We start from the raw sequence: 13,001 nt of genomic DNA, 5'->3' as shown, positions 1-13,001 counted from the left end.
ATCTACTCTTCAAAACTTTCTCCTTTTTTTTAATATTACAGCTGCTTTGAAGTTTTCTAATCCTCTTTATATTTTTCAAGCTGACCATTTTCCTTTGATTGTATTTTTTCTTCTCCCATGCCCTAACTTGATTTAAAAAAAAAAAAACTATTTATTTATTTTGAGAGAGAGAAAGATAGTGCAAGTGGGAGAGGGGCAGAGATGGAAGGACAGAGAGAGAATCCCAAGTAGGTTCTGCACTGTCATTGCAGAGCCCAATGCGGGGCTTGAACTCAACAAGCTGTGAGATCAATACCTGAGCTGAAGTCAGATGCTTAACTGACTGAGCCACCCAGGCACCCCAATAAAACCTTTCATATGTCTCCTAACATTGAGACAGAAGTACTATTTCCATTCAACCTCAGACTGAGGGCATCCGCCTTCCTGAACTGTTCAAATACTTTAACAGCTATCATTATATCACTAACGTCCATCAAAAATTGACTTTCACTTATTTTTTTAAAAAACTGAAATCCTTTTCACAATTCTGGTTCTGTTGTTATAATCGGAAGTTAACAGCTATTTATTTGAAGTCCCAAAAAATAAGAAAAATGAAAAACTAAATGGAAAATTAAAACAGAATGTCTAGTTTGGTTTATTACCCCATGACACTATATTACAACAAAAGAAAACAGTATTCCAGTTACATAGAAAAGGTAATTAATATTAGATACTGGGCAAGAAAGAAAGTCTATTTTATGTCATGATTGAAATATTTGAGTTATTTAATAAGCACTGTATAAAAATCAATTTTAACTTCTTCACAAATTTGCATTTTCAAATCACTGAGAATAGATTAATAGGGATTTCTACAAACCAGGGAAGAAATTTGATTTCATATGGCATGACTTGTTTGATGAAAATAAGTGATTTTCTGTAAATAAAGTTAAGTACTAAAAATGGCACTTTAACTTTGAGGTTATTGGTTATTAAGAGAAAGGGATGCCTGGGCTCAGTTGTTGACCATCTTGATTTTGGCTTAGGTTATGATCTCGTGGTTCATGTGATCGAGCCCTGCTTCAGATTCTTTCTCCCTCTCTCTCTGCCATTCCCCCTTTCACACACGCTCACTCTCAAGAATAAACTTTAAAAAAAGTTAAAAAAAAAAAAAAAGGAGCATAATTCCATGAAAAGGGTAACAGTTTTGCAATTGTCTAATCTAGGTTCAAATCAGGCCTCAATGATTTACTAGCTGAATGACCTTGGACAAGTCAGTTACTCTTTCTAAGCCTTAGTTTCCTCATCTTTAAAATATTGATGATAAAGATCTACCTTTCAGTTATTGTGATCATTAAAGATACTGTATATAGAATAACTACCACTATGGCTGAGAAATAGTAGTTAACCAGTAAACTATAGAATAATGAATTTTTTAAAGGTATACATGGTGCACAGTAAGCACTCAATTAATGTTAGTTATAATATTATAATTACTAGGGGTTTTTTGTTTGTTTGTTTTAGATAGAGTGTGCATGAGTGGGTAGAGGGCAGAAAATCTTAATCGGGCTCCAGCTGAGCCTGATGTGGGGCTCAGCGTGGGGCTTGATCCCATGACCATGGGATCTCAACCTGAGCCGAAATCAAGAGTCAGGTACTCAACCAACTGAGCCACCCAGCCTACTAAGGTAATTATTATGTATTATCAAATATATAATTGCCTTAAATATATTCACTAGACCAAAACTTCTAAAAGATAGTAATGCCTGGTCAATTAATCTTGGAAGTCCTGCATCTAAAATTCCTTTTAAAAATTCATTCGCTCATTCATTCATTCACTCATTCAATAAGCATTAGTAAGCATCAAGCCCTCCGACAGCTTCGAGCCTAGAAAAAAGACACACGGGGGCGCCTGGGTGGCGCAGTCGGTTAAGCGTCCGACTTCAGCCAGGTCACGATCTCGCGGTCCGTGAGTTCGAGCCCCGCGTCGGGCTCTGGGCTGATGGCTCAGAGCCTGGAGCCTGTTTCCGATTCTGTGTCTCCCTCTCTCTCTGCCCCTCCCCCGTTCATGCTCTGTCTCTCTCTGTCCCAAAAATAAATAAACGTTGAAAAAAAAATTTTTTTAAAAAGAAAAAAGACACACGTTAACAGATAAGCACATATTTATACATTTTACTTAGTGATATGAAGGAAGAGAACAAGCAAGCAACAGAGAGATTAACATAGCTAGTGCACCTAATTTATTTGTGGGATCAGAGGAGGCTTCTATGAGGAAGTAAGTGCTCATAATGAAAAGATGAGTAAGAGAAAAGAGGAGAAAGTAAAACTCCAGAAAATAGGAATAAAATGAACGAGGGCATGAATAAAGGAAAACAAACAAAAAGCACAGTCTTATTGAAGAAGAGAAAGAAAACTCAGGGAGGGTAAGAGAAAGTGGCACAAAAGGAGGCTGCAGAGGTAAGCAGGGGCCAGATCACACACCACTGCACGGGTTATGATAAAAAGTCTTTCATTTATTCTAAGTGCTTTATTCTTCTGCCACTGAAGAGTTTAAGCAGCTAACTGAGGTGATCTGGTTTGTGTTTTTAAAAAGATCACTAGAGAATTTACATAAAACATGGCAGAATGAAAACATTTTTAAAACTACCCTCCATCCCTCAAAACCCACTGAGAACAACAAAAACACTGAAAGAAAAAAAAAATCATCTCCAACGAAACAAGGAAAGGACCACAACCACAAACCACAAAATATGAAGATTATTTTCCAAATACTGAGAAACTTTGCGGTAAGGAAAGATGTTGAGAGATGACCAGAAAGAAAAACCTCCTCAGATTTCAAATCTTGAACAGGCTACAGATATCTAAAACTATCAGTCTTGAATGTTCATCTCAAAAATCCTTTGATTACACAATGATGAGGTTTAAGGGAATGAGAAAGCCACAGTAGATATGATTAATGATCCAGTGAAGACCCAGCTTCAAACAGCCAAGAGTAAGAAAGGTGGAACTGAAGAGGAGGAACCCATCATTGTTATGATCTACAACCAAACCTCCTAACCTCAGAAGATGTCTGGTGGGGACAGGGGGTGAAAGACAGGAGCATAAATCATCATATTAGTTCTTAGAGGGCCTATGAAATAAAAGATTTCATAACAAATTGTACATGAAAGTAAGAGGAGATACGTCTCTGGATAGAGGACAAAATAAATATAATAAGATAGTGTTTAAAGGCAGCAACCTAAAGTTGACACTGTGTACCACTCCACCTTACTTCCCTCTGCTTCTCCCTATGCTATTCTAAAACAAATAGTGCCTCAGTTAGAGTTGCCTTTATTTTATTTATTTATTTATTTATTTATTTATTTATTTATTTATTTATTTATTTTTTAAGTTTATTTATTTTCAGAGAGAGAGCATGAGCAGGGGAGGGACAGAGAAAGAAGGAGAGAGAAAGAATCCTAAGCAGGCTCCATGCTGTCAGCACGGAACCAGAGGTGGGGCTCAAACTCACGAACCATGAAATCATAACCCCAGCCGAAATCAAGAATCAGATGTTTAACTAAATGAGCCACTCAGGTGCCCCAGAGCTGCCTTTATTTTAAAAATGGCTAATAACCAGAAAGAAACCAGCCAGGGGCCTTTACATACTTATTGAGGGGAGGGGAAAGTATGAGGACAGAAACATAAATTAAAAGTAGATGAAAATTATTTACCAGAAGAGGAATTACTTCATGCAACAGAGAAAAAGTCCAGTCATATAGTTCACTATAGATGCAAAGGATTTCAAGATGCCATGTTTCTATAAAAAGAGAGGTCAAAGAAGAGTTATAAGAAATAAAAATAACAATGAAGGTAATGAAATGTGAACCAGAAGAGTTTAAGAAATACATGAAAGAGAAAAAAGAAACCATTATAGATGAAAGCCATGTCTGATACCATAAAAACTGATTAAATACAATTTAAAAATCAATGAAGGAATGTGAGTGCAGAATAACTGAATTCACATGAAACAAAATAGAAAAAGCAATCACACATACATGCTTGTAGAGAAAATGATAGATAATGTCTATCATCACAAAGGACATCCTGAAGAAGAACGTGGAAAAATGGAAAAGAAAAATGTTTGAGGATATAAGGGGAGATGTTTCTATAATCAAATAAAAATAACCTTCATATCAAAGGCATACCAGAAAAAAAACTGATACAGACTGATATAGGTTTAATAAACTTCAGAGATGATGAAAGAACTGTACGGGCATATGAAAGAAGAAATGGTCACCTACAGGTAGGAAAAATCAGGCTGGCCTGAGATTTCACATGGTAACATCTACTTCAAGAAGTGGTGCAACAATCCCTACAAAGTTCATTATTTCTTCATCATTCACACTTTCATTAGCTTCCTAAAAAATCTACCTTTAGTCTTCTACATTATGCTGAAGTTGGACTCACAAAGTTGACTTTCCCATCAGAAGAGCTAATGCATTTCTTCCACTTTTTCTCAGTCCTCATCCTTTTTGACTTCTATGTAGCTTTTGGCACTGCTGATCAATTTTTTCTCAAAACTCTCTTCTTGGGCTTCTGTGATAGTGCACTATATACTTCTCTCCCATCTGACTGTTCATTCACACTTCTGCTTTTTTTCTTCAATAATCCCAAAGCGAACATTCCCCATGATTTGACTCTTGACTCTATGCAAAACTCCTTTCTTTGAAAATTATCCAACCCTACACCTTCAGCTATAATATTGATAGGAAGACTCCTGAATCTACATTCTTATCATGATCTCTCTTTTTCATTTCAGCTTCTTCAACTTTTCCAAAGGCTGACTGAATTTTCAATAGTTTAAACTGAAATGTTTTAACTTAACTTCCTCTCCTAAAATCGACTTCCTCTCTTAGTTACTAATTTTAGTAATGGTATTACCATTCTCCCAGTCCACAGACTTAAAACTTTAAAGTCATCTTTCTCTTCCTTTTTGTTTTGTCCCTAGGTCCAATTAATTTCCCATATATTTCTTCAAAATATCTCCTGAATTCTACCTTTCCTTTGCATTTTCACATTTTCCTAATGTCTTAGTTATGTAACATCAAGATGATAGTGGGAACTTCCTGTCTGTGCTGGGCACTACTAATAGACTGACTTCTCCATTAATATCTCTGCTTAGAAACCTACAAAATTCCCCATGAGAATGAGATAAAGTAAGAACTATCAGTTTGACAATTAAGACTCTCTACAATCTGACAACATCTATCTTGGGTCTTATCTTTGTCCAACAATATTCAGTCTAACATCATGAGAGAGTTTAAGCTTTAGAGGCAAAAAACGTGAATCCTGGCTCTGTCATTTATTAGCAATGTGGTTATGAGCAAGTAAATTGACTTTTCTGGGTTTCAGTTTCTTCACCTGAAAAAATGGGGATAATAATTCCAACCTCACCAAGTTATTTTAAGATAATGAATTTAAAGGGCATGGTCAAGCACCTGTCACAAAGTAAAAACTCAGTAAATGATAGCTATTATGCTGCTTTTCCTATTAAAAAAATAGGTTCGTTCCTTTCACCTATCAAAATATACCCATTCTTTGAGGCCTACATTATAACTAATTTGTCCACAAGACAATTCCGAATTATTCCAAACTATTCCAAGCTATTCCAAACAGCTCAGCCTTAAGCGATCTTTCATAGGGATCACCTCAGAAAGCACTTCTCTTGCTTTTGAACATTTGTACCTTATGCACTTAGTTTGTAAGCTCTTTCTGAGCAGTGACTGTGTTATCCATACTTTGTGTTCCTGCTTTTCCCATAACAGAAACTAAGTAAATATTTGTTAAATATTACTGCTTCATCCACCAATATTGAAATGACTAGTTTGGGATTTATAGAAGAGATTTATGCTCATCTCATCATACTGAAGAAAGTAAATGGCTTCCATAACTATTTGCTTAATATGACCTGCCCAGTGGCTCAATTTTATTAATTTATTAATATGTTGATAATTAGTTGCTATCACTGAAAAGAATTTCTCTATAATAATATGTTATTCATACTTTATTTTAAGACATTTAAACATTCACTCTAAGAGTTGTTCAATACCTATCAAGTCATTTCAAGCAAGAACCACAAAGGAAACATAAGCTAAGCAAGTGACATCATCTTCTCCCATCCAATGGCTTCTGAACTAAAACAATGACTCAAATTTTATTTTCATAAAATAAAGAAATACTTTAATATATATTTTAGTCTGCTTGTGATTAAAAATATTATTTTCTAAACACATAAAAGTTGATTACTTAACATATACAAACATAAAAGGCAAAAACATAATGTTTCTAATGTGATTTTTTTAATGTTTATTCATTTTTGAGACACAGAGAGAAACAGAGTGTGAGTGGGGCAGGGGCAGAGAAAGAAGGAGACACAGAATCCCAAGCAGACTCCAGGGTCTAAGGTGTCAGCACAGAGCCTGACATAGGGCTCGAACTCACAGACCAGGAGATCATAACTTGAGCTGAAATCAGACACTTAACCAACCGAGCCACCCAGCTCCCCCAAATGTAATTTTAAATAGCTTAAAATGGGTTTTAAATGATTTATAAATTTTTCAAATGCTCATCTGTAATTGCACCTACACAACGAAAGAATTTCAGAGCTAAAAACATCAATCTATTATCGTATAGTTTTGTTTATACATTATCAAATAAGTGATTTGGCTGTTTGCTTGTTTTTTTCATTGAATAGGACGATGAGCTCTTAGTTACTTTTTGTATTAGGTAGATGGAGCTTTTATTAATCTGTAAATGTAAATTAACTATACCATTAAAGATGTAATGAAATATGTTACATTTAGAACAATAATGTAAGGTTTTGTTTTTTACCAGGCAGTGATTCACTACAAAATTATCTCTAAAGTAAATTTTACTCTCTATTTTAGTTCATTTGATATTATTTTGCTGAAAGAAGTGTTTAATGATTATCAATTAATTTAATTGATGTATTAACGTGTTTTTCTTTAGTGTACTATAACTTTTATATCCTTCTCTTGCCATGACTGTGTATAAGTCTATGGTTTTTCTATAAAGAATGCTAATCCAAATTTAGCAGTTGAATTCTTGGTTGAATTTCAACTGAACAAGAAAAACATATAGCTTACTCACCACTTTATCAGAATTAAGTAACCTTTCAGCCTGCCGATATAAACAACAGAAAATATAATATTTAAGCCAACACTGCATTCTGGCTGGATGCATTATAGTAACCGTAAATTCATCACTATAGCCAGGATACATGTCTGAAACAGATCTGATCTATTCTGTATTCTTCAGTCTAGTGATTTTTGATAAGTTAATGCATTAAGACAGATTTAAAAAACAACAACAACAACTTACGGGAGGTCCAGTGTCCCCTTTTGGCCCTCTCAGATTCTCCATTTCGAGCATTGTATTAAGATCCTCATAATAATAATAATAATCATAAAGGTCAGTCTCATAGCTATTTTCGATGGGATAGGTAGCATCAGGATCAATTTCACCTTCCTTCCTTAGGTCAAGGTGATTGTCCACAGATGGCTCATCTGTCACTCTGTATAAGGTTGTGTTTAAAATCTGTTGCAGTTCCATGAGTTCATTAGTGTGTAGATTTGCTGTGATAGCCTTCTTGAGATTAGTAATTGTTTCTTGTTTTATATGTGGAAGAATAGATGATATCTTCTTAAATGGTGACAGACCAGTTAGTTTATCATTATGTTGTGTGACATTGTCGGATACATTTGAAAAAGAACTAAATTTCTCCTTGCTATTTGTTTTCGCCTTTTTGAGGTGATGGGTCATTGACAGACTTAAATTTGTCTGAGTATGTTCCTCAGTGATCATTTCTTTGTCTTGAATCCCATGGTTTACAAGATCCACAGCAGAAACATTCCTTGAATGAAGAGAAATGAATTGAGATTTTGATATTTGGTGTTCTTGTTGCTTATGGACTGTTGCAGAATCATTATTTATGATATTTGGAATGTTTTTGCCTTTGGTAAATGTGTCCTCAGACAGCACTTTTTCACCAAATTGTTTGGGCAAGGGAGAGTTTTCCAGTATCTCAGCTGGTACGATGGTTGTATGAAGATGGTTTGTCTCAGGGTGACAACGATGTTTCACATATCTACAATAGTTTGCAGATGCTTCTGCAGAAGGAATAATATCCAACTGACATACTATTCCTTCAAAATGGACAGAATTATTATTCATACTTCCTAGTGTAAACACACTGTTAGAATCAAAAGTCTGGACTTCCAAAAGAGTCTCTCTGCTAAAATATTTCTTTCCACACTCAACAGACATTGAAACAACTTGGTTTCTAATAGTAATGGCAAAGAAGTGCCATCGCTCATCATGAACACTGTAGTTGAAAAACACAGACTGCTTTCCTCCAAGGTATACTACTAATTTTTTAGGTAATAATTGCACTCCTAATTGCAGTCTATTTTTATTTCTAATGCTGAAGAGAAATGCATTGTTTACTCTATGTGACTGTAACCCAATTAATATTGTAAATGGCTGTTCTAAGTTGAATGGTAAAATTTTCATGAGAGGTGACTCAATATAAGCATCATTTGTTAAAATGACACCTGATTCTGTTAAATGGACCCCCTGAGGTAATGGTGTAGATGATGATGGTACAGCAGTCACTGATGATGAGTGTCTTACATCTTTGTCTCCAAGGCCTAGTTGATGAAGAATATCTATGCCTGGAAATTAAAAAGAGAGAGAGAAAGAGAAAGAGAAAGAATCTTACTCTTATGCATTCAGGTGTTCATATGAATGTTTGAGTATGAGAAAATATTCCTTGTCTGTATCAACAGTAATCCCTAAAATAAGCATGCTCTATCAATTTCCAGTTCATGACAAACATGGGGAGGAAGAGTAAAATGTCATACTCAGTAATTTGAAACACACACACACGTAAGCACATACTAATGCGTGCATACCTGCACACACACACACACACACACAACCTATATTCCTAAACCTAAAATTTAGTAAATGCTCTCTCATTTTTCTCAATCAGTTAAGGAATCATATTTGTTACTCCAATGAATATTACTTCTTTAATTTGGAACTTAAAATTTTATGACTTCTAAGTTAAAGAGAAACTGGGGACACAGTTACAAAAAGAAATTTATAACTTGAAAACCACTGTACAAATTAAGTTCACATAATCTTTTAAACTATAATTTTTCAGGTTTTTTTTCCCTGATAGCCTTCTGGAAATTTACAAGTTACGCAAGAGTTCTCCCTGTGCCTAATACTGTAAGGGTGTGCTACACATAAAGTATTCAGTCACCCTGATATCTCCTGGACAAGCAAACTTAAATTCCTATTGTTGATGATTACCATACTTTTTCTTTCCCTTCCAAGTTTCTCTTGCTTCTGTTATTTTCTCAGTCCTCCAAGGTAATTTTTATCAAAGCAATTTTTAGACCCTTTCCAATATTTATTATATAATATGAAATATAGGTCGTATATAACATAAACTTTATATATAGGTTGTACATATTATAAACTTTATATAATAATGGCTTTTTTCTGGTTTATTTTTATTGCAATGTTACTAATAGTATACTGTTTATCTCCCCTATCCAATTGTAAACTCTTGGAAGACAGATTCTGTGTCTAATTAATTATTGGATATCTACTATTCTTGCCTTACAAATAGTTCTATAATTTCTAAATGAATGAATTTGCCCCACCAGGATCTTATCAGATGTCGCATTTCTTTCTATAGTCTTATAAAATTAAATACAATTTGTGAAGAATGATGAATCCTGTATTAGAGATATAGAACAGTTTAGTCAGGCACAGGATCATTATTATTTTGGGTGTTATAAATCTCCTACCTGTAACTTTGTATATATGTAATCATTTCTAACAAGAAATGTCAAAGAATATGAATTCATAACTGTGATAAGTAAGAAAAAAGCTTTTGTAGATTAGCCAAAAAAATGTGAATTATCTTAGTTTTTCCTTTATAGGAAATTAGTAGATATTCGATAATTCATGTGTACTACAAATAGCAAAAATAATAGCAAATATCACTCATGCATAATCTAGTAATACAATTAAAATGTTTTCTCACCAGAGAGCTTTATAAAATACTCAGGTGTTTTATTTTATGGTTATAACAACCATCATTTTATTTATAAAGCAGTCATAGTTTTATAATAGTTTCAAATGTTATAAATGTTTGTATCTAAAACAGTATGACAGTGTCTCTTAAACTTTTCCACCAAAACATTCCTAACATCAGTTTAGAATTATATGTGTCTCCAGGAATTTGGAGGAATATTTTAAAGAGGCCCCATAAAAATTAAAAAAAATCTTTGACTTCTCATGTTTTACAATTATAATTTAGGAAAAACTTTAATTTTTCTCTATAATACGGCTATATTTGTTTTAATATATAACATGAATTACCAGTGAAATCAGTTAACTATCCCCATTCTCAATCTTCATTGAAAATTTATATTCCTGAAACAACTGTCTGCTTAGTCGGTGACTCTGAGTATTCTTGCACAATGGTTTCTGTCTCTAAGAAGGTGCATATCTCAATCTGAGAAGTAATCTATGTTAGAAACACTGCTCCTTTGAAAATCACGACACTTAAAGTGTATATAATCATATATTTTGTGAAAGTTATCATTATAATATGCCAAATAGGCTATCCTTACACAAAGGAAGTACCATATTTATGTGGCATAATATCAAGGGCTTCTCCTTACCCAAAGAAATAACCCCTGCTATATACTGCCTCAAATTTCTGATTCCATTAAAGGAAATATCACTGGAAAGGATATTATTTGAAACCTGTATTATATATACATGTGTGTGTGTTTAATATTTCATATATTTTCCTTCAATTCTAATTTAGAGTTTTTATAACAAATAGCTGAGATTTTTAAAAAGTCAAACGTCTCTGAGAATTTGCTATTCATAAGTTTCTTGTTATCAAACCATTTTTCCATTCCTGAAATAAAAGCTACTTGATGGTTATATGTTACTCTTTTGATACCTTTCTGGATTCTTGAAGAACAACGTATGTAGAATCATTACATCAATATTTACAAGTTAAGACTGGTCTGTTTTTTCTCATATTGTACTACCTTTATCAACTATATTATTGATTCATTATTTTCTATGACCTAGTTTAAGTAGAATTTATTAGGCTAAGTTTTAAAAACAGAAAGTACAAATTAGACACCATTCTCTAATCACAATGCTAACAAGTTAGATTTCAATAACAAAATCAGAAAAAAAAAACCAAAACCTTTAACTGGAAAATTTAAAGATTTTCTCCTAAATCATTGGGGTCATTGGGAAAATACAAATAAAAATTACACAGTTTTTAGAAAAATAACAAAAATTAAAATACTACATACCAAAATCTATGGGATATAGCTTAAGAATTATATTTTAGATAGATTTGTATTTTTGTTCTGTTATCTTTAAAATGATAAAAATACACAATGTCCCTAGTCCTCTTTATTTAGACATAGCTATTATTTCTTTCCTATGGATAGTGTTTCCTTTTCCTTTCTTCTCCCTTCCTCCCTTTCTCTTACTATCAGAATTAGCTTCCTAGTATTGACTTTTTTATTATTAAATATGTTTATAGTACTTTTTATTTGATTTATCAGCTTTGGATAATATTAATTCCCAGCCAGCTTCTACATATGGGCCCATCAGCAAACTTAATACACTTCCTGTCTTTTTTCCCTCTTCCCTTCCCATTTATCAGTGATTGGACCATTCCTACATTTGTATGGCATTTATATTCAGTTCTGTTCCCAAATTTTCTTCTTATACAGCCAGTCTTTGTAATCGTTATCTCAGTTATTTCCTTTTTGATGAAGTTTATCCTCTATTAGTCTCCTCAAGAAGCGTTCATGGAAAATTTCCTGGATATTTGACTTTTTAGAATTGTTTGTTGGTAGCCTCGTATCTTAAGTTTCACTGGATATAAAATTCTTTGCTGATACTTCCTTTGAATATCTTAGAGATATGATTCCACTGTCTATTGGTGTGGAATGTTAGGAAAGAAAAGTCTGAAGTCAGCTAATTTTATCTTTCTAAATGACTCATTTTTTTTTTTTTTACCAACATGCCCCAAAGAACTGTTCTTTATCTTTGAAGTAAAGTGCAGATTTTATTAGGATATGGCTTCATATTGACCATTCTGGATAAATGTTTCCAGGCATATAGATGCCCATTTGTTGTTTAGATTCAAGTTTAGTTGTTGGTGCTTGCTTCAGAAAAGTTTTCATGAATTACATCCTTGAATATTCTATTTTATAGTTTTGGTTTTCTTCTTCAAAAATTCCTATTATAATAATGTTTAATCTCCACTGCTGTCTTCTGTGTCTGTTATTCTTTGTAATCTCTTAAAATATGTTCTTTATCTTCAGTTCTGTTTGATTTTCTCACTTCTGTCTTTACCATGTTTCCTATAATGTCTAATCTCTCTTTGTGCTCCTTCCAATTTCATCTTGATTTATAAAATTGTTTTCCTACGACATCTTTTTCTGAGTTCTACAAGCTCACAATTCATATCCTTTTAATGTCTTGCCATCTCTTCCTTCTCCTGAGTTCTTATATTTCTGTTTTATGATCTTCCTTCATAGAGGTGATTTTTTTTTATGTGTACATTCTCATTTTGCTCCTTTCTCCTACATCTTCCTTATTGCACCCTTCTATTTAGTCTGTTATAGTTACTTTTAGTTACTTACTATTTCATAGCCCAACAATTTATAGAAGGATGCTGGGGAGAAGACAGAGGGCCATGCCTTCCAAATCTCAAAACCCAAAGGGCTCTTTCAGCATTACCAGAGTTTCCTTCTCAAATGGCTTTTTGATATACCTAGCCTTTTTCTCTGAACCTTCTAGCAGAACTTCTATAGCAGCCTAGCTGGCAACACTTTACTCTCCCTCCTCTCTATCCATTCTCATTGGTATATGCTTCAGAATGAATCCTTCACCTTAGG

The 13,001-nt window shown here is 33.6% G+C and overlaps 1 protein-coding gene across 1 annotated transcript in view; it reads right to left on the bottom strand.

Moving 5' to 3' along the window:
- Positions 1-13,001, bottom strand: part of COL24A1 (collagen type XXIV alpha 1 chain) — a 413,841-nt gene that overhangs the window by 383,744 nt on the left and 17,096 nt on the right. Inside the window, exon 3 of the mRNA XM_047085469.1 lies at positions 7,360-8,711. Within this exon, the coding sequence (XP_046941425.1) occupies positions 7,360-8,711 (1,352 nt within the window). The remainder of the gene's footprint in view (positions 1-7,359; positions 8,712-13,001) is intronic.

The sequence above is a fragment of the Lynx rufus genome, unplaced genomic scaffold (genome assembly GCF_022079265.1).
Source record: "Lynx rufus isolate CCGP_SWC_20201006 ecotype Redwood Valley unplaced genomic scaffold, mLynRuf1.p SCAF_2, whole genome shotgun sequence".
Taxonomy (NCBI): domain Eukaryota; kingdom Metazoa; phylum Chordata; class Mammalia; order Carnivora; family Felidae; genus Lynx; species Lynx rufus.
This window is presented reverse-complemented; position numbering and strand designations above follow the sequence as displayed.